This window comes from Thunnus thynnus, chromosome 22 (assembly GCF_963924715.1).
Source record: "Thunnus thynnus chromosome 22, fThuThy2.1, whole genome shotgun sequence".
Classification (NCBI taxonomy): Eukaryota; Metazoa; Chordata; class Actinopteri; order Scombriformes; family Scombridae; genus Thunnus; species Thunnus thynnus.
The window spans coordinates 17,284,421-17,305,454 of NC_089538.1; the positions used below are offsets into that span (position 1 = coordinate 17,284,421).

The 21,034-nt window shown below is 36.3% G+C and overlaps 2 protein-coding genes and 1 long non-coding RNA gene across 3 annotated transcripts in view; all 3 read left to right on the forward strand.

Annotated features, from left to right (window-relative positions):
* Positions 1 to 21,034, forward strand: part of LOC137175029 (Fc receptor-like protein 5) — a 116,879-nt gene that overhangs the window by 72,503 nt on the left and 23,342 nt on the right. The window lies entirely within an intron of this gene.
* LOC137175044 (uncharacterized) lies at positions 4,752 to 9,699 on the forward strand. Its single transcript, XR_010925550.1, has 2 exons — positions 4,752 to 5,454; positions 8,815 to 9,699. It is a non-coding gene; the product is annotated as an uncharacterized lncRNA (long non-coding RNA).
* LOC137175028 (Fc receptor-like protein 5) overlaps positions 15,903 to 21,034 on the forward strand; it is a 137,296-nt gene continuing 132,164 nt past the window's right edge. Inside the window, exons 1-3 of the mRNA XM_067580648.1 lie at positions 15,903 to 16,156; positions 16,542 to 16,820; positions 17,727 to 17,987. Of these exons, the coding sequence (XP_067436749.1) occupies positions 16,093 to 16,156; positions 16,542 to 16,820; positions 17,727 to 17,987 (604 nt within the window). The 5' untranslated portion in view covers positions 15,903 to 16,092. The remainder of the gene's footprint in view (positions 16,157 to 16,541; positions 16,821 to 17,726; positions 17,988 to 21,034) is intronic.

Genomic DNA, 21,034 nt, shown 5'->3' on the forward strand with positions numbered 1-21,034 from the left:
TCTAAGTAAGATAACAGAAAATATTTTCTCCCTCCAACAATGATGCAGCCTCCTATGAGCAGCTCAGTAACAAGTGGTCGCTTTGTAGTTTGGGAACAGAATTACTGAAACTGAGCTGCTGAAAATGATATAAATGTTTCAAGTCTGTTGTGTAACAATAGAGTGAAAAAGTTCTGGGGCAAATCTCATCCCAATTGGTATAGTTGTTGTTATGTTTTTTACTCTCAGCAAATAAACCCACGGCACTGACCACTATTCATTTGACTTTGCTGTCGGCTTCCCGACTCATTAGAAAAAAGAAGAGAGAAAAAGAGAGAGAGCAGCTGAAAGCACCAGGATAGAGAGAGAGATTGAGATAGAGAGAGAGAGAGAGAGAGAGAGAGAGAGAGAGAGAGAGAGAGAGAGAGAGGCTGTGGTCGAGTGAGCCAGAGAGTGAATGAAGAGAGGGAGCGCCAGTGAAAAAAAAGCCGGTGAAAAAGTCATTTTCTGATTGTTTCACAGCAGTGACATCGTTGAGCACAAATAAACACACCAACAACTCCACACATCTCCGCTTGACCCTGCGGCTGAACGCAGCACCGCCTGATTTGGTCTGAATAAATATTGGTGGCAGCAGGTGCTAACAGGCTAAGCTAACAGTGTGTCAGTGGCTTTACACTAGCAGCGGTCCGGATGGAGGAGCTGCTAACCAGCCTGAGAAAACTACAACTGTGGGTTCCAAAAAGAAGTAAAACTACAACTGTAGGTCCTTATAACGCGTAACACTTCAATTTTACGTATAAAAAATGAAGTTCAAGCGACCATCTCACCATTCTTACACAGGCTTAACCATAGTAACGTTATGATGAAGGTGACATTTTTTCAAACATGTGGGCGCTGTGCCATGCGGCTACTATAATACTGTATGCAGCTACTATAATAACACGTACGGGTGCTGGTGTATAAATTAACCGTCCTTTTATCCAAAAGTCGTAAAAAAAGCAAGGGAAGTACATTTAATGAAGCCCTGGAGGGCGGGAGTGGATGAACCCAGTTAAGGAGTATCCGCCCGTACGGGATACTCTAAGAAGTAAAGCGAACATGCCCGCAAGAAGGCAGGGATCATTACATTGATCAACACTACACCTGGCTTATTGGTTGGGGGATTTTGACAGGATTATTAAGAGCAGGGACGAAATCTGAAAGCAGTTCAATGAGCACACAGAAGCAGCCTCAGTGCGAGGAGAAGAACTGAAGCTGCAGCGCGGGAAAACTGTGCAAGGAACATTATATTTGAGTGCAAGCACACAGTTTGAGCAGAAACAGAGCAAATCTAAGCGCAAGCAGAGGCTATTTGAGTGCGAGGGCAGGGTTTTAGGGACTATATTACAAAATTTGAAAGTGAAATCAATAAATCATGCTCTCAAATTGATATACCACGCTCTTGAATAAAGATAAGAAAAAAGCTCCATACTTTGCACCAGTGTCACCAACTAGCTCTCAACTTTATTTTGAGAAACATGCCACCACATGATCACCACAACTATTCTAGTGTTAATAAAAAAAACCCAACAACAAATAGAAGTAGACAAAAACAGTGCACTAATTAAACATCAACTGTACCTCGTTAGTTAGTTCTGCAGTAACTCCTGTCATCGGCCAAGGAGAGTCATATGTCACATGCTCTGTTTATATCTTCCATATGATGGTATTAGCTAAATGATTTGATCGATGTTCAAGTTTTTTCTAAGGGAAATATCAAGAATGATTTCCCTGGTACTAATAGATAAAATGATAACTGTATTAGATAAGATTTATTTATATGTCTAGAGACTAAAGTCTACATCATAACATGTTTTCATTCTGAGAAAATCACTTTCCAACAGATGCACCAGAGTCTGTCCTCACTGTGTCTCCATCATGGCTGAGTCCTGGAGACTCAGTAACTCTGAGCTGTAAGGTTGAACATCCATCTGCAGGATTGAGGTTCTACTGGTATGAGACTGTTCCCAAACTATCAGACAACTCCTACAGCTATGAGCTGCTACCTGGTAGCACCAATGGGACTGAACAGGATTCCTACATCGTTCATGGGTCGACACACACAGCAAGATATATGTGTAGAGCTGGAAGAGGAGACCCAGTGTTTTACACTGATTACAGCAAACCTGAGTTTGTTTGGTCTGGAGGTGAGTTTGCTTGTTTGTTTTTGTCTCCTTCTGTCAAGAAGCAGTTGTGATGTGATTATCTGGGTATTAATTGTGGTGAACCTATGACCTTTCTCCATCAAGTCAAGATTTCAGTTTTTCAACACACTCATTAAACACAATGTTGATATTGAATTATTCTACGTACTGGACTGGGCTGGATTTCCTTCTTTACATCTTCAATTGATCTGAAAACATTACAGCACCGAAAAACTGAGATATTATGATTTTATTTGTCATTGAAACCAAACTCTTCTCCTCTTTGCAATGAATACTTTTACTTTGGATACCTGAGCTCATCTTACAGCCAATACTCATTACTTTTACTGACACAGCAGGCTGGACAGGTGTGGTTAAATGAGACTTTATCTAATGGTCAGGCAACATATAGACATACAAAACAGTCAAAATCTGGTAATGAAAAACCAGAAAAGTCATCAGGCAACAAAGCAGGTAAATGGACAAAGTACAGAAACAGCTGGAAACCTGAGAAAACTCAGACAGATGAGAGAAAAACAATGACTATACAGTACCAGTCAAAGGTTTAGACACACTTTCTCATTCAAGGGAAGGTGTGTCCAAACTTTTGACTAGTACTTTATATAGAGACAATGAAACATCATTTAGTATGAAAAACACATCCTCTGTATGTTTGAAAGGTGGCAGGTAAACGTAGGTTGTTTACAGCTTCACAGTGAACAGTTGCTGTAGTTATCTTGGTAGCAAGTTTTCAAGATAGAAAAAATAATCAAAACATCCATAAAACAGCTCAAACCACTCTGCAGCACACTTCACATCTCCACTGTCAGTCCATATACTCTGTATGTTCTTAACACTCACAGTTCACCAAAACACTGAACCTTTTGCACAGTTTATGTTATTCAGATGTTTTTCTTCTCAACAATAAATAGTATTAAAAATACAAAAAAGAGGATTATTTGCATTGTGATCTGTTTAAATTTTAATATCTCTGTACTTGATTTGCTCCTCATTACATGTTTTTCAGATGTTCGTTCAGCAGTGACTCTCAAAGTGAGTCCTGACAGAGTGCAGCATTTCACCTCTGACTCTGTCTCACTGAGCTGTGAAGGAAACTTTACTGAGTGGAGGGTGATGAGGTTTCCTGAGGACCACAACTGGTCATACTGTTCTAACTGGAGGTCAATGACTGGATCCACATGCAACATCAAGAGTTCACAGCGGAGTGATGCAGTGTACTGGTGTGAGTCTGGATCAGGAGAGTTCAGCAATACAGTCAACATCACTATACAGAGTATGTTTACATTACATTTTATTTTATTTTCACCTTGTATTTAAATTATTTTCAACATGGTGTCACTAACTACACTTCCTGTGTAGACAAACAAGTTATATGCCTAAACTTTTTATAGAAAAATTATGTTATATTATTGTTTCTTTAACAAAATTAAAATCTCATTAAACTATATTTCCTTAAGATTATAATCAAGAAATATCATCCAATCAATTAGAAAATCAGACGTCCTCTGCACAACATTATAATTTAGTCGTGTTCTTGTCAAACACATGTAATACAAAAGAATAAATAAATTATGAAAGGGCTTCCTTCAAACCAAAACTCATCTGTGGACAAAATTAAAGCTTCTTCGTATTTATTTAAATAACTGGAAATTAATATTTTACAGATCCAAGATGTTTGGTCCACAGTTTTTTTGGTGTGCAGCAAGACCTTTCTTTATTCTTGATGATAAAATTAACTTGCTGATTCAGTCAGAGGTGTTTTTGTGTCAATAGCCATCCATCGTTTCTTTCATGTGTACCTGTTAGCTCTAGAGCTAACTAGCCATAGCTAGTATATTTACAGTTACAAGACATGTATGTAATAAAGCTGAAATGTTGGGTCTTTGCTCAGCTACACTGATTCTGTGAGATAAATTAGTTGCAGAAAAATAAAGTCATATGTGTGATCTATAGTGTTTAACTGTTTAACATTTTCTTTCTTCTAAACTGTGTTGCTGTCTTAGAAAGAAATGTGGTCAAATACTTTACAGAATTAGAAGTTTACAGGTTTAGTTTCAGCTGATTGCACATATTGAATTAACATGTTTTCTACTTTACATAAGGGCCATTCAATAATTAAACATAACATTACAAAATCTGATATCAATAAAAATACAAATGTAAATGAATGATGAATATTGTTTATTATCTATTACAGCAGTGTCCAGGCCTGACAGCTCTTCATCTCTTATACCATTAATTGTTGGGCTGGTTTGTGGAATTATTTTTATTATTCTCCTGCTCCTGTTGTGTCGCTACAGACGATCCAAAGGTGAGACTTTTTCACTCTGATGTTAAATGTTTTATGTTTTTAATTATTCAAATACAAAGATGTATTCTGATGTCATAATGTGAAATTGCAGAAAAAATATTTATAAAATAAAACCACATAACAATAAATATCTTTTTCTCAGATTCACACTTTATCAGGTTGGTACAAAACTCTCCTCTCTCATTTTGAACATAACAGCAGTACCTTCAATGTGTCTTATTAAATTCATTGTATTTGCTTAATGTTTTAGGCCGATCCAGTCTGACAGCACCAATCAGGACTCTGCTGCAAATCACATGGTCAACCTAAATGAAACTCAACATAACGTATACTCCTCTCTTCTCCATGGTCAGTCTTCAAACTAATCCTGATTAATTTTGTCATTTTTTGTTAACTCTAACAATAACATTTCTATTACTCTTTTTCTAGACTCTGGCCATCTGATTTTTAATGAATATTAACCAAAAGCCACAATCCATTAGACAGGAAGTTGTTGTTGATCTCAGTAAATAAAGTAGTGGGTCAGTTTGTAGAACAGTCTCAAAGATTTGTCACATAACCTGTTGTTCTACCACATGCACAAAAGATCAGACTAGAACATTGTTTTATATTATTGTAATTGAACCAAAACTACAAGACTTATGTCCAGAGTCCAGAAATATTATTGCCATTATGGCTTTAAGGCTTTATAGTCTTGGTTGTAACATTTTAAATATTACAGTCTACAAAGAAATGAAAGCTTCTAAAACCTTTACATTTTCTTGTTGTTACACTTATCCACACTGTTAAAATCACATTTTTAAAAAAAACCTGAGGATTTTTGTTAAAAAAGGTGATATTTGATTAGTATCTTGCAATTAAAATGATTCATTTGATCTCGGCTTGATTTTCATTTTTTGCTCACAGGTGATGCTTCTGTCTATGAATCAATCAGAGGCTCTAAAGACACTGAAAATGGTACAGTATACACCTTAACATGGAGCAGTGTGAAATGCAATATTACATAATTTAAGGGAATACAATTTACAAAACAATGTAACATCAAATATCTTTTTCACAGATTCACACTTTATCAGGTTGGTACAAAACTCTCTTCTCTCATTTTGAACATAACAGCAGTACCTTCAATGTGTCTTATTAAATTCATTGTATTTGCTAAATGTTTTAGGCCGATCCAGTCTGACAGCACCAATCAGGACTCTGCTGCAAATCACATGGTCAACCTGAATGAAACTCAACATAACGTATACTCCTCTCTTCTCCATGGTCAGTCTTCAAACTAATTCTGATTGTTTTTGTCATTTTTTCTTAACTGTAACCTCAACATTTCTATTACAGTCTATAAAGACAGTAAAGGCTCTAAAACATTTAAGATTCCCTGTATTTGCACTTATCCACAATATTTTAAAATCAAATAAATAAACAAAAAAACCTGAGGATTTTTGTTAAAAAGGTGATATTTGATTGGTATCATGCAATTTAAATGGTTCACTTGACCTCAGCTTGATTTTCACTTTTTGCTCACAGGTGATGCTTCTGTCTATGAATCAATCAAAGGCTCTGAAGACACTGAAAATGGTACAGTATACACCTTAACACGGAGCAGTCTGAAATGCAATATTACATAATTTAAGAGAAAACAATTTACAAACAAAACCATGTAACAACAAATATCATTTTCACAGATTCAGGCTTTATTAGGTTGGAATAAAACTCTCTTCTCTCAGAATGTGTAAAAGAATTTCTAAATGCTGATATTTGTGAATGTGTACAGGAAACTGAAAATGTGTATTCAGATTTGCAAGAGTATCAAGATTACAGAATGTATACACATTCAATATCTGGACAATATCTCAAATTGATTTTATTCATATAAATTCTTGTTTTTGGTCAATGTGTAAAATGTCTAAATCGTAAAATTTAGTTATTACAAAATTCACGAAAAGGTTATTTTTAGTCAAAAAGTAGATGGCAGCTACATTAGCTGTTTTGAGTCACAACAGTCTCGTAAACTGTGACATTATTAATTACACTACATGCACACCTGCCACAGCTGTGTCTGGCTATCTCGCAGTGAATTTAACAGTCACATCTATGAGAAGAACAGAGTGAAAATGACTCTGCACACTGATCTGTGCTCTTGGTTTGTGTTAGTTGATGAGGTCTCATCTCTGGTTATGAGAGTTGAAACACCTGAAGTTGAAGGAACAGTATCCAGATTCTACACTGTACAGTTTACTCTCCAGGTAGCTAACGCTAGCTAGCAGCAGTCTGCAAATATCAGGCTGATGTCTTGTAAAGAAACACAACAGCAGCAACTAGTGCGCTGATTTTTCTGCTCTATCTGTGCTGAAACTGATTATTAAACTAGATGCCTATGATCTACTTAGTTGAAGCATCTGGTGCTCACAGTCAATAGCTGTGTGGGATCACATGTATTTTATGCGTAATGATTATAACAGCCTTGCAGGTGTTGCAGGTTTCTTATTGTTCTTGCTCAACTGTCTTAAATAAATATGATGTTTTAAGTCTGCATTATAAAGGCAAACAAAAATCAAGTAAAATAATGAAACAACCCCGAGATTGAAAAAAATAACGATTTTTTTGTCCATATCGCCCAGCCCTAGCATACACAGAGTTGTGAATGTGTAAAATCTGTGAGAAAAATGTATTTTAAGTATTTTGCTCCAAGAGTTGGGAAGTTACAACTCAGGTACACCTCTCCATTGGTTTTCTTTATACATGTGACTTTTGCTAGACTCCTGTCATGCCTGAGATCTGCAAATGTGTCACAATTTTTGTCTGTAACACAGTGTGCCAACCAATATTGAATTATTTGCAATATTAACTTGCAGACAAACATTCTGCAGGTTTCTTGTCAACAGATTGATGGTCATCACTGCTGCAAAACCTCTAACTAGCATTAACATTTTTCCTAATATCAATCACCTCATGTGTTCGCTGACTGTGACTGTCACAGCATGCAGTCAGTGAGGATTAGTCTGGTGCAGGTTACTCACTGAAAATATAGTTAAACATTAAAGGCTGCTGTCACTAACAAGACAAGTATAGTTTGTTGAAAATAACATGTTTGTTTCCTGTAGACTCTAATGTTACATCATATGAACTACATTTGTTTACAGCAGCAGGGTAGATTCTAGTAAAGCCCCAGCAATAAAATACAGAATAAAATGCATTGCAATGATGTTACCCACAAACAGAATATTTTATACATAACATTGCAGTTTATTTACCGTTGAATTTGTCTCAGGGGAAACACTGCAACAATATTGTGCTAGCAGTTTCTAGCGAGGCTAAAACATTACAGGTTGTCAGTTTGCACCATTAACGATGCTAAAGAGCTACTGGTCACTCACTAGATGGAAATTTGTGGAAAGTTGCTTGTTGTTATGGTAGTTGGGAACAGTACAGTGACTTTAACGGCTCCCCTGCATCCTGCCTTGTTTTTTCAGTTCCTCCCAGTGTGAGCCTGCGAGCCTCGGCCAAGTATGAAGAAAACCCTCACATTTGCAAATTTTAGTCAGGAATGTATCAAAAGTCACATGTAAAAAGACAACTAATTACAGATGTACCTGAGTTGTATCTGATGACTCTCTGTTTCCAGCTCTTGGAGCAAAACTTTCAGTCATTAATAAAAGGCCATTTACTCTGAGTTTTTTGATTACATATTTACAGATTCACATATTCAGATTTTTCTGCATATTCACAAGTGTCGATACACTTACAAATCTGAATACATAGTTGCAGATTGCTGTACATATTCACACATTTCAGTATGAATTTAGAGATTCTTTTACAGGTTTACAAATCTGATTATGCACACACTCTCCACACCCATTTGCAAACACTATTGCTACAATAATACAGAAGAAAGACAAATTAATTAAGGTCTACACTCACCTGCGACTGTTACTGTCCAACATGTTGGTCTTGGACACAGTGTAATGTATGTAATGTGTTCTGTATTTGCAAAATTGTAGGTGTTTATAATTATTATTTTTTTGAATATCTTTTGTTGGAATGATGTTTATTTTACATTATGTGTGTTTGCAGTGCTGAAGAACAGTATTTATACATCAGTATGTATATTCAGTATCAGTATGTTTACTAAATTCTGTAAAAGCCATAATACTCTGCTGTGTGACTGCTTTGAGCACTCTGAGCATTACAATACTGTTATTCTTTTATTATCAGTGGAGACATTAACCCTGACAACCCTTCAGTACATTATCATTGTAAATTATGACATTACTGGAAAATGTTTCAGACTAATCTTCTCTTTTGGTTTTCTTCCAGGTCTGTAGAGAGATCTGTATCAACAAAACCAAAGGAATGGATGACAACATGAAGAACTACATCATTGTGTAGTTTATTTGCAGTTTTGCGTGCAATTGTGTACATCTGCTATCTAAATATCAAATGTGCTCAGTATTTTGTACAGTTAGTACAGTAGTGCAGCTTTAGTCAGTCAGCCTCTTCTTCAGTTTTTGATGAAACAGCTTTAATGACTATATGTGATGATCTGCTATTAAACAACATCCTGTTAAACATGTTGAAGAAAACATCTCAAAATGTGAACAACTGTAAACAAAGCTGATCAAAGATCCCTGTTTTACATTATGGGGTGAACATTAGACAGCAGAGAGAGGGAGTAGGACACTGTAGGAAAATTAGTAAAATAGCCCTTTAAAATACTACAATAAGTGACTGAAAGTTGAATTCTGTAACCTCACATGTTGTCTCCCTCAATCTATAGCTAAGTAATATCTACTGTATTGTATTGTTATATCTAACCTCATCATATTAAACTATATTCAGCATAGTAAAGTCTGATTGACTAGTAACAGGTCACAGAAATGCAAATATAATATCTCTTAGTTGGAATTTTTTAAAGGATAAATGTGAACTGATGACAGCCAACATTTTGTAATAAGAGCTTCTCCAAGTATACGTGCTAATTTTAATTTGTAGTGAACAACTGTGTGTATTCATTAAAAACATTACAGGTTTTAGCTTTGAAGCACATTTCCAGGTCTGTATTTTTAATCTGGGGCTCTATAGGAATATGTAACTTTTGCTATTATTATACATGAAAGTTTTCCTGTCTATTTACAAATGAATTTACCTGTGATGTATGTGCTTATTTTTTTAGTCATCAATAAACATTTTTTCAGCAGTAAACAGTCAGTGATGTTTTTAAATGCTTTTTATATTTATATAATATATACTTTATATATTTATATAATTGAGTGAACTAGAGGTTACTATTTTGAAGCTATAGGAACATACAGGGGGGGAAAAGTAAAAAAACTTTGGAAAAACATTTAGCTTTTGACTGGGGCCTCCTGATTTTAAGAAGTGTTGCCATCTAATTGCACACTACCAAAGGTGTGAGTCCACATGTGTTTCCTAATATGAGCTGATCAGAGAGCAGACGCCAGAGAGAGTTGAGGAAGTAGAGAGGAGAGTGGTGCACTACTGATCCATATCTAATAATGAAAAGCTAAACATCAAACAAGAAATGCAAGTTGAAATTAATGTCAACTGTTATTAATAGAAAGGTCAAACAATGAAGAGTCTCCCATTAAATAATGAATACAGAGGGAGAATAGTCATTAAATATGTAAAAATGAACCTCCACACAAATTTAATACAACTCCATTTTTTTTTGAAGGTCTATTTCTAGTTTTCACCACTAGATGTCACAATTTCATTATTTGATGTGGGCCTTCATTATTTATTGCTGCCACATTCATTGTTCGATGTGATGATTTGTTATTTGATGTGTGCTGTGTGCCCGACCTGTCATCAAACCATCAAAGGCTCCACTCAATGCCTACAGAGCAGGAGTCCTGCAGGGGAGACTCTTGACTGACCGATGAAAATGAGGAAATAAAGTCTTTAGTTGAAGCCAAATGAAGCTTAGTGAAAGTTCAGTCCGGAAGACTATCTTTTGCATGCTCAGGTCATTAGTATTATTTCCCAAATCATCTGTCATTCCCATCCCTAAGGCATAGGTGTCAATTAAGACATCAGCTGTTCACATCACCTGATCACATCTAACCAATAGCACGGTGACACACCTTTATTTGTCAGCCTATCATGATGCGGCTGTCTTTTAAAATATGTTTTCTCCTTCTCTACCTTAATGCTTTTATGCTGTTGTTTTGTCTTCGCAGATTCATCAGTGCATCTCCCCATCAACCTCATCGGCCTTATCAGCCTCAGCAGAAGTCATCAGCCACCATCACCAGTGTCTGGACTCCATGGAGGGATTTATCTTGCTGCTGCTCCCTGTAGAGTCTAAGCACCAAAAACTCTGGTCAACACTTAATCTTCAATATCATCTGTATAATAAACAATTATTTTTGCTGCATTCACTTGTCTCTCCTGATTGAAATGTATGTTGTCAGCCAGATGACATGTTTTACACCTGGTTGACAGCAGATGGCAGACTGAGGTGATAGGGAGAGTTCAAGATGTAAAACACAGTGAGAACTTTAATGTCAGATTTTCACAAGCTCACACCTCTGACTTTCTGTTGTATGATGTTTCAGATTGAGAAATAAATATCGACTGTCCACTTCCTCATGTCACCACCAGTCACAGTTGTATTCAAAGACAGTCAGTTAAAAAAACATTTTGTAATTGCTATATTATATTCATATGCATTGCACTTGACTCAATTTCTACTACCTCCCAAAATATTTTCACTTGTTTTAGTTTCTACTGTCTAAAAAACATGATTGCACATCCTGCACAGTATCAGACACCTCTTCTTTTCCGTGTATTGACACATCAGCTCTGGTGTGAATGTGACAACCACACCTCAAGTACATGTTGCTATCAAAGCAACACATATTTATGTGAAGAGAGAAACTGTTGGTTTGTTTTCGTCATGCTGATAAGCAGTGGCTTGTTTTTTCTACTCAAGCTCTAGTTGTTAAGTAAACTGTATAACACAATGGTACAAAACGTGCAACAATTTATTTTTAATATATTTAATTTTTGATTTGTGTAGCCCGTCTACCCTCTATATTATGTAGATGGAGCCCTGAGTTCTTTATCCTGATTTCCTTTGTTATATTATCTCTGATTAATTTAATGTTTTTAGCTTGGGTCACTTTGAAAATCCTATAGCCTACCTCTTGAGTATAAATTATTTTGAGACCATAGTGTAACAAACAATTGAGTATGCTAGCCCTTTAACACAATAAAATACCACAATCTAATATAAGTTGGTATAGAGTATAAAGGCTATATAGCTTTTAACCTCTGAAATAATAAACACACTCAGAAACCATTTAAAATTAAAAGTAATAATTTCTTCCTTTAATTCTAAGGCAAAATTAAATGAAAATAATATTAAATTAAATACCAGGAGTGTCCACTGCTTTTGTTTCACAAGTCACACAGTAAATTTTCCCTTTTTACCTTTTCCCCTTAAAAGTATTTGCTTTTACTTTTCCGCTGAATTATTTTAGTGATCACACACACCAATTATTACCTATGCTAACCTATGCTATGCTGGTTGTTGTCTCTCGTTTCCAGATTGGAATAAATCCAGACGAAGCTACTTTGTCGAGCTGGGTTAGCTAGCAGCAGCCTACAGTCCGTTCACAGTGCTATCTCACCGCTCACTTCATTAACGAGCAGCCTCTTTCAAGTTGGCTACAGCGCAGCAGACTTCGGGTAGAAGTTATCTGTTACTTCCAAAACATGTCCTCTTACAGATTATCGAGCTGACAATCTAAGACTCAGGTACATCTATACTTTTTCCTGCTCAACTTCGGATATCCATCAGAAAAACTGCTTTCTTCTCCGCTCCTCCAGTCTCTCTCCTCCTTCTCTCTCACTCCCCGTGTCTGCGTACACACACACGTCAGCCAAGTAACACACACAAACCTATTTGACCATATTCACCTCTCTAGAAAGATACCACTCTATTAAATAAGCAGCTTTTTATCAAAAGAAATAAAATAAAAGACATGCATGCATTTTTAACATCCTTAACATGTTTAGTCATGAACTTGACCTTTTTCAACACAATGAGAAATATGAATTTTAACCATACTCTTTTAACAAATTCTATTGATCTATTTCTCTATCGCAGACAACTATTTATACATGCATATTTTTAACCGGGCTGCATTTGTTCTCCCTTTATGCATTTAATTTCTGAAAAACACAGGAAACTAAATGCATAAACACAGGAATGAGAACAGATAAATGACAGTAAACAGAAAAGCAGCCTTTATAACCTAATACCAGAGGTTTGTAACATGGCTGTTCAGAAACAAGTTCTGACATTTGGCTTCTGTTTGAATGTGTGATGTAGACTCAGATTAACCACCATAATAACGGTCAAGCCAACCATGACAAAGGTAAGTAGTGCAGGCAGCAACAGTGGCCAGGAAGTGTAAATGTGTCAAAGTTTGCTGCGGTCAAACTAACTGACGTTGTCTGAGCTTTGTGTAAAAGGGAAGGAAACACAGGCAGGCTAAACTCATATCTCATATTTATATGAAATGTAACTTCTCTCTTTCTCTTTCTGTTGCATTATTATTAAAGCAAAGTAGAAACATTCGTCAGACTCAGAGCAGCTGAGTGACAGAGTGTCAGTGCTGGATGTGAGGATGAGGTACACTTTGATCTGTGTGCTGGGATTATTCTGTAAGTACATTACTGACTTTCTCTGTTTGCATGTCACAGATTAAAGAACATGTTCCTGAATAGTCAGAATTACAGAGTATCACTGGTTGAACCAGTTTCTCTGAGAGCTTGAACAGAGCACGCTTATGGTTTTTAACTACAGGGTTGTTTTATAGGCCAGATGTTGGTTGGTGACTTGGCTCAGTTTAGATTGAAGGACTGTGTTCAATTTACTGCTGGATGATTGTTTTTGCATGATGTAATTGTGAATTGTTTAAGATATTGTTATGTATGTGAGTGTTGAATTTCATGATTTACCTAAAATTTTATTTTACATGTTTCATTTTAAAGAGTTTTTCTCCTCTTATCTGTTTTAATTTATCAAACAATAGTTACCGCTGCTGAAACTCTATTTGCTTTTGTTTTTGTTCTTTTTGTTTTGTGTTTGTGTGATTTTGACTTTCTGTCAGTTTGATTATATCTGATGAAGTTTCAATCTTTATTTTAGTGCTGAATACACTCTTCTACGGACACTCTGAAGGTGACCAATTATTTTTATTTATATTTTATACTGAAATATTTATCACTTATTTGTCATCCACTGTATTACTCTTAATGCCCAAACGCACTGAAAGCGTCTGACGCGTTTTGAAGTACACTTATTGGTTTTAATGGCCAAACACGCACCAAAAGCGTTATTAGGCGCGTCAAACTGTCTTGACGCCTCAACTCAGACCTTGTTTCGGTTTTGGAGCGTCAAATGAGGACCAAGCGACCAGAGAGAGAGAGAGAGAGAGAGGAGGAGGGGGAGGCGGAGACAGAGAGAGAGAGAGAGAGAGAGAGAGAGAGAGAGAGAGAGAGAGAGAGAGAGAGAGAGAGAGAGAGAAGGAGGGGAGGCGGAGACAGAGAGAGTGAGAGAGAGCGGTAGTGAGAAAAAAGCCCCTGAATGAGAGAAATAAAACGTTATATTCTGATTATTTCACTGCAGTCACGTTTTATCGCTTTTAGTGCTTTTTGGGCCTTTAATCACATCTCATTTTTGTGTTCATATTTTATCATGTATTTATCATTTTACTCCATGTATCAATACAAATTCTGTAATGACTTGATTTGTTCCCAAAAACAGCATTTTCCTCAAAATGCGTGTTTATGTAGCGAGACCAGATGTTGTGATGACTCTTGAGACACACATTTATCTGCAGAAAACACATATGCAGCATTTAGAAAGACAAGTTGGAGTTTGATTATGAACTTAAATGTGCAAACAGAGAGTCTAAATTCATTTCAACATTGAATTAAACATAATTTGAGACAGATGTTTCCTTTGTGTTCTGTAAAAATATAAATACATTCTTGATGACATGTTCATTACAGTAATTTCTTTGTTTTATTGTTTTTCTAAACTTAACAGCACAGAAGATTACACTGAGAGTAGACAGGAACAACATACCAGTACAGGGAAGTGTGACTCTGACCTGCAATGTGGAGGACTCTACTGGCTGGAAATATGAGTGGTTCAGACGTACCTCTAAAAATTCCCAAGTAACTCGTCCTCAGACAGCAGAAGGTGATGAATCAGACAGTATCAGTATCTCACAGGGAGGCATTTACACCTGCAGAGGATGGAGAACAGAACCAGATGTCACCACACCTGAAAGTGATGAAGTCACCATTAAGGAAACAGGTGAGTTAAGTCATTTGTTCTGAAATAAAACAACTTATATTCTTTAAATTAAATTCTTAAACAGTGTCTGAAGTGTGGAAGAGAAGCATATGTGGTAACAAGAACCATAATGAATGGATGATTTAGTCCAGTACCTCTTAGCTCTCTGAAGGAAGTTTGAAAATGTCTGAAATCCTTTATCATGGTAATAATACAACATTTGTTTGACACTTCAGTTTGTATACAGACACAATAAAGGAGTTGAGGGTTCTTCACTAATGCTGCTCAGTTTTACTTAAAATGTTTTGAAAACACATGACTGCTTAATGCAGTATTATTTATGGACTTTTCCTTGATGTTGAATATCATTTAACACAATGTTTCAGCTGAAATGGTTTTAACTTGTTTCAATCTAGATTTTAAATTGGTGAGGCGGCTTTTAGATTATTTTATTGAGTATATTTTAAAATGATCAGAGTCAGTGATGGCAGGTAAGATTCTTTACTCCAGTGGCTCCCCCGAGTGGTGAGTCCTTTCTCAGCATGAGAACAGACACATCGTTAAATTACTGTGACAGTACTGTGATCCTCAGTTTATTACTTGACCAACTTTTTCCCCCTGATACAAATCTTTTCTTCAGGTGAATGTTTATAAGAAATATGGCTGTGAACAAACTGTCTGGAATGCAAATAAAAGCTATTCACACCAAATCTCAACAACATTTGTTTTTATCATATAAACTTGAAATCTTAATGCTGAATAAAAGCTTCTCATTCTTGTTCATAGAAAATTGAATTTAATATATTTTTTAATTCCAGTAATCTGCCTGCTTGGTAACCTAGACAGCAAAGACTCCACTACATGGGATTATTAAACTGTTTCCCAAAATGACTGATGTTGAACAGTCAAGTCTCTCTGCACTGTGAGATAAATGCATCCTGTAAAAGTTTAGGTTCAGGTGTTCTGGAGGACTGTTGTCCTCAGTAAGACCTGTTTATCTGACAAACATGTGTGATTGCAAAGCTCTTTTCATACTACTTTACTTTTCTGTTTGAACAGTTTCCAACAAGGCTGTTGTGACTCTGCAACCCAACTGGCCTGTGATATACAGTGGTGAGACAATCACTGTCAGATGTGAGATCCAGGGAGGTGGACACACTCGATGGGAATATGAATGGAGAGAAAATAGTGTGGACGTATCTCGGAAAGATAAAGAATTCAGAATCAGCAGTGCTTCTATATCCCATACTGTAGACTTCATGTGTATGGGTAGAGGGGATTTTTTTTTGACAGAGTGGAGTGAAGCCATCACATTGATATCATGTAAGTCAAATATGTTCATATCAAATTCAGAATGTCATTTTGTTTCAATCTAGTTAGATAAGGAAACAGAAAATATGACCCCCTTCCTTCCTCTTTAGTATCAGAACAGAAAAACTTCAGAGGAGTCAACATGCAGTGTGCCCCCCACCCCAAGAAAACAAGCAAACAAAACAGTTAGTTAGTTAGTTAGTTAGTTAGTTAGTTAGTTAGTTAGTTAGGTCTGTTTACCAAATCAGTGATCGACTGAGAGTCATATGTCACATTCTCTGTTTGCAACTTCCATATGATGGTATTTGCTAAATGACTTAATTGATGTTCAAAGTTTTTCTAAGGGAAATTCCATCTCACTTGTTACTTGTTTTGTTTTTTGCTCTGAACTGAACAGCAAATAAACCCAAACCGACACTGACAGCAGACGAAACCATCATACCAGCACACGGCAGTGTGACACTGACCTGCTCTGTGGACGACTCTGCTGATTGGAGATATGAGTGGTTTAGACAAACTTCAGTCTCTTCTGCATATCAACCCATCACAAATGTTAAACCAGTTAACAAGGTCCCACAAGGAGGCATCTATTACTGCAGAGCAGGAAGAAGAGGAAGAGGAGGAGAGCCAGAGATCTTCACCGAGTACAGCAATGCAGTCACTATTTGGAAAACTGGTGTGTTTAGTGATTTGTTGTGGAATGATACAACATAAATTATTTAAATATGGTATCAGTAGTGTAAAAAGAGTCATTTTGGTATCAATAGCAAAAAATGAGAACGTTAATGACAAACTGAGTATAAGTTAGTAGCTCTTACTCCTCTGATGATGGCGAAAATAAATTGTTACAACCCTCTACAGGTTGTGTAAAGATGCAAATCAAGAGTAGAAGATGTTTCCATGACACCACTCAGTTTTATCCATAACATCTATTTCTGGTTAGAACACATTTCTCCTATTAAAATGTTTGTGGATTTGTTTTGGTCTTTAAACACCATTCAGCCCCATTTTTGCAGAGAAGCTGCTGTCCTGTTGTTTAAATGGCTGCAGTGGCTTTTAGATTTTTTTATGAAATAGATCTCAAAAGTTGAGAGTCAGTGTTGTCAGATAAGAGTTTCTCTCCACTGGCTGCCCCAAAGACTTTGTCCTCAATCCTAATTTGTATATTTTGTGTGAAAGACTGTTTTTCTATTGCTTTTAATCGTTATTTTACTGTTTGGTTGGTTTTGTGTGTGTGTGTGTGTGTGTGTGTGTGTGTGTGTGTGTGTGTGTAGGCACTTGATCTGTATAATGGTAAAAATGTCCATGTTGCTCTTTTATTGTTTTATTAAGTCTTCTTTTGCAAACATGTTGCTTGATATGTTTTCATACTTCTGTTTTTTTTTAAACTGTTTTTGTTATTATGGCTGTTTAGTTGTGTTTGCATTGTTTGTTAAACCGTCTTACAAAAATCAAATTGTCGTTAGGGGACAATAAAGATGATTACCCTCAAATTTTGCTCTAAAAACTGACTTTGACTTGACTTTTTTATTTTACATTTCTATTGGTATCCTAATAATTAGGTATTTTCCTATGTGAACAGTTCCAAATAAGGCCACTGTGATCCTGCAACCCAAACTGATATTCTGGGGTGAGACAGTCACTGTCAGATGTGAGATCCAGGGAGGTGGAGACACTAAGTGGACGTATGAATGGACACCAGACAACTTAAACACATCTCCAACACTCAGTGAACACAGGATCAACAGCAACAATTACTACAGTGGAGAATACAAGTGTAGAGGATGGAAGGACTCATATTCCTCGACAGAGTGGAGTGATGTCATCACATTGACAGTATTATGTAAGTTGGACATCTTTCATCCATAATGAACATGTTATGTTTTATATTGTTTTCATCTGTTGTTTTGTTCATCAGTGCCATTTCATATCACTAATAACTAATAACTCAGTATATTTAGTTAATTTAATTTATTTTATTTCTGATTATTTATTTTATTTCTAAGATTGATCTGTTAGTTTAATAGTGTTATATGTTGGCCTGGAGGCAGCCATTCAGGCTTTTGAGCTATTTCAAGAATGATTTCCCTGTAGTTCTTGTGCTGAACATTTTCTTCAGGCAAATCTCATTCCAACCATTTACTTGTTTTGTTTATTTGTTCTAATGTGAACAGCAAGTAATCTCAAGGCCACAGTAACAGCAGAAAGGACATACCAGTATATATTTCTGTTTTTATCCAAACTGTGTATATTTGGTGGGTACAATCTCTAACAAGACTGTTGTAACACAGCAAACCAACTGGCCTCAGATATTCAGTGGTGAGTCAATCACTCTAAGATGTGAGATAGAGGATGGTGGAGACACTGAGTGGGAGTATGAATGGATAACAACCAAAGAAAAACCTCGAAAAACACAGTGAATACTGGAGTTTCAGTGCTACTTTTTACAGTGTGGAAACTACGGTGTAAGGGTGAACAGAAAATAGATTTGTATTCAACAGACAGAAGTGATCTCATCAGGTTGACAGTGTCATGTAAGTTGGACTGTGTTTCATTAATCGTGAGAATATCATGTTTTTGAGTTTCCACCTATCTGTATCTGAATAATTCAATAGAAAACATGTCTGATCCTCAAGAAAAATGATAACTGTATTAGATAAGATTTATTTATATGTCTAGAGACTAAAGTCTACATCATAACATGTTTTCATTCTGAGAAAATCACTTTCCAACAGATGCACCAGAGTCTGTCCTCACTGTGTCTCCATCATGGCTGAGTCCTGGAGACTCAGTAACTCTGAGCTGTAAGGTTGAACATCCATCTGCCGGATGGAGGTTCTACTGGTATAAGACTGTTCCCAAACCATCAAACAACTCCTACAGCTATAAGCTGCTACCTGGTAGCACCAATGGGACTGAACAGGATTCCTACATCATTCATGAGTCGACACACACAGCAAGATATATGTGTAGAGCTGGAAGAGGAGACCCAGTGTTTTACACTGATTACAGCAAACCTGCGTTTGTTTGGTCTGGAGGTGAGTTTGCTTGTTTGTTTTTGTCTCCTTCTGTCAAGAAGCAGTTGTGATGTCATTATCTGGGTATTGATTGTGTTGAACCTATGACCTTTCTCCATCAAGTCACGATTTCAGTTTTTCAACACACTCACCAAACACAATGTTGATATTGAATTATTCTACATACTGGACTGGGCTGGATTTCCTTCTTTACATCTTCAATTGATCTGAAAGCATTACAGCACCGAAAAACTGAGATATTATGATTTTACTTGTCATCCAAATCAAACTCTGCTCCTCTTTGCAATGAATACTTTTACTTTGGATACCTGAGCTCATCTTACAGTGAATACTCATTACTTTTACTGACACAGCAGGCTGGACAGGTGTGTTTAAATTAGACTTTATCTAGTGGTCAGGCAACATATAGACATACAAAACAGTCAAAATCTAGTAATGAAAAACCAGAAAAGTCAACAGGCAAAAAAGCAGTTAAATGGACTAAGTACAGAAAAAGCTGGAAACCTGAGAAAACTCAGAGAGATGAGAGAAAAACACTGACTGTACAGTACCAGTCAAAAGTTTGGACACACTTTCTCATTCAAGGGAAGGTGTGTCCAAACTTTTGACTAGTACTTTATACAGAGACAATGAAGCATCATTTAGTATGAAAAACACATCCTCTGTATGTTTGAAAGGTGGCAGGTAAACGTAGGTTGTTTACAGCTTCACAGTGAACAGTTGCTGTAGTTATCTTGGTAGCAAGTTTTCAAGATAGAAAAAATAATCAAAATATCCATAAAACAGCTCAAAACACTCTGCAGCACACTTCACGTCTCCACTGTCAGTCCATATGCTCTGTATGTTCTTAACACTCACAGTTTCACCAAAACACTGAACCTTTTGCACAGTTTATGTTATTCAGATGTTTTTACTCTCAACAATAAATAGTATTAAAAGTACAAAAAAGAGGATTATTTGCATTGTGATCTCTTCTAATTTTAATATCTCTGTACTTGGTTTGCTCCTTATTACATGTTGTTTTTCAGATGTTCATTCAGCAGTGACTCCCAAAGTGAGTCCTGACAGAGTGCAGCACTTCATCTCTGACTCTGTCTCACTGAGCTGTGAAGGAAACTCTACTGAGTGGAGAGTGAGGAGGTTTCCTGAGAACCACTACTGTTCTAACTGGAGGTCAATGACTGGATCCACATGCAACATCAAGAGTTCAGAGCAGAGTGATGCAGTGTTCTGGTGTGAGTCTGGATCAGGAGAGTTCAGCAATGCAGTCAACATAACTATACAGAGTATGTTTACATTACATTTTATTTTATTTTCATCTTTTTATATTATTTTCAACATAGTGTCACTAACTACACTTCCTGTGTAGACAAACAAGTGCTATGCCTAAACTTTTGATAGAAAAATTATGTTATATTATTGTTTCTTTAAAAAAATTAAAAGCTCATTAAACTATATTTCCTTAAAATTCTCATAAAGAAACATCATCCAATCAATTAGAAAATCAGACGTCCTCTGCACAACATTATAATTTAGTCGTGTTCTTGTCAAACACAGGTAATGCAAAAGAATAAATAAATTATGAAAGGGCTTCCTTCAAACCAAAACTCATCTGTGGACGTGGACTGGAAATTAATATTTTACAGATCCAAGATATTTGGTCCACAGCTTTTTTGGTGTGCAGCAAGACCTTTCTTTATTCTTGATGATAAAATTAACATGCTGATTTAGTCAAAGGTGTTTTTGTGTCAATAACCATCCACCATTTCTCTCATATGTACCTGTTAGCTCTAGAGCTAACTAGCCATAGCTAATATATTTACAGTTACAATACATGTATGTAATAAAGCTG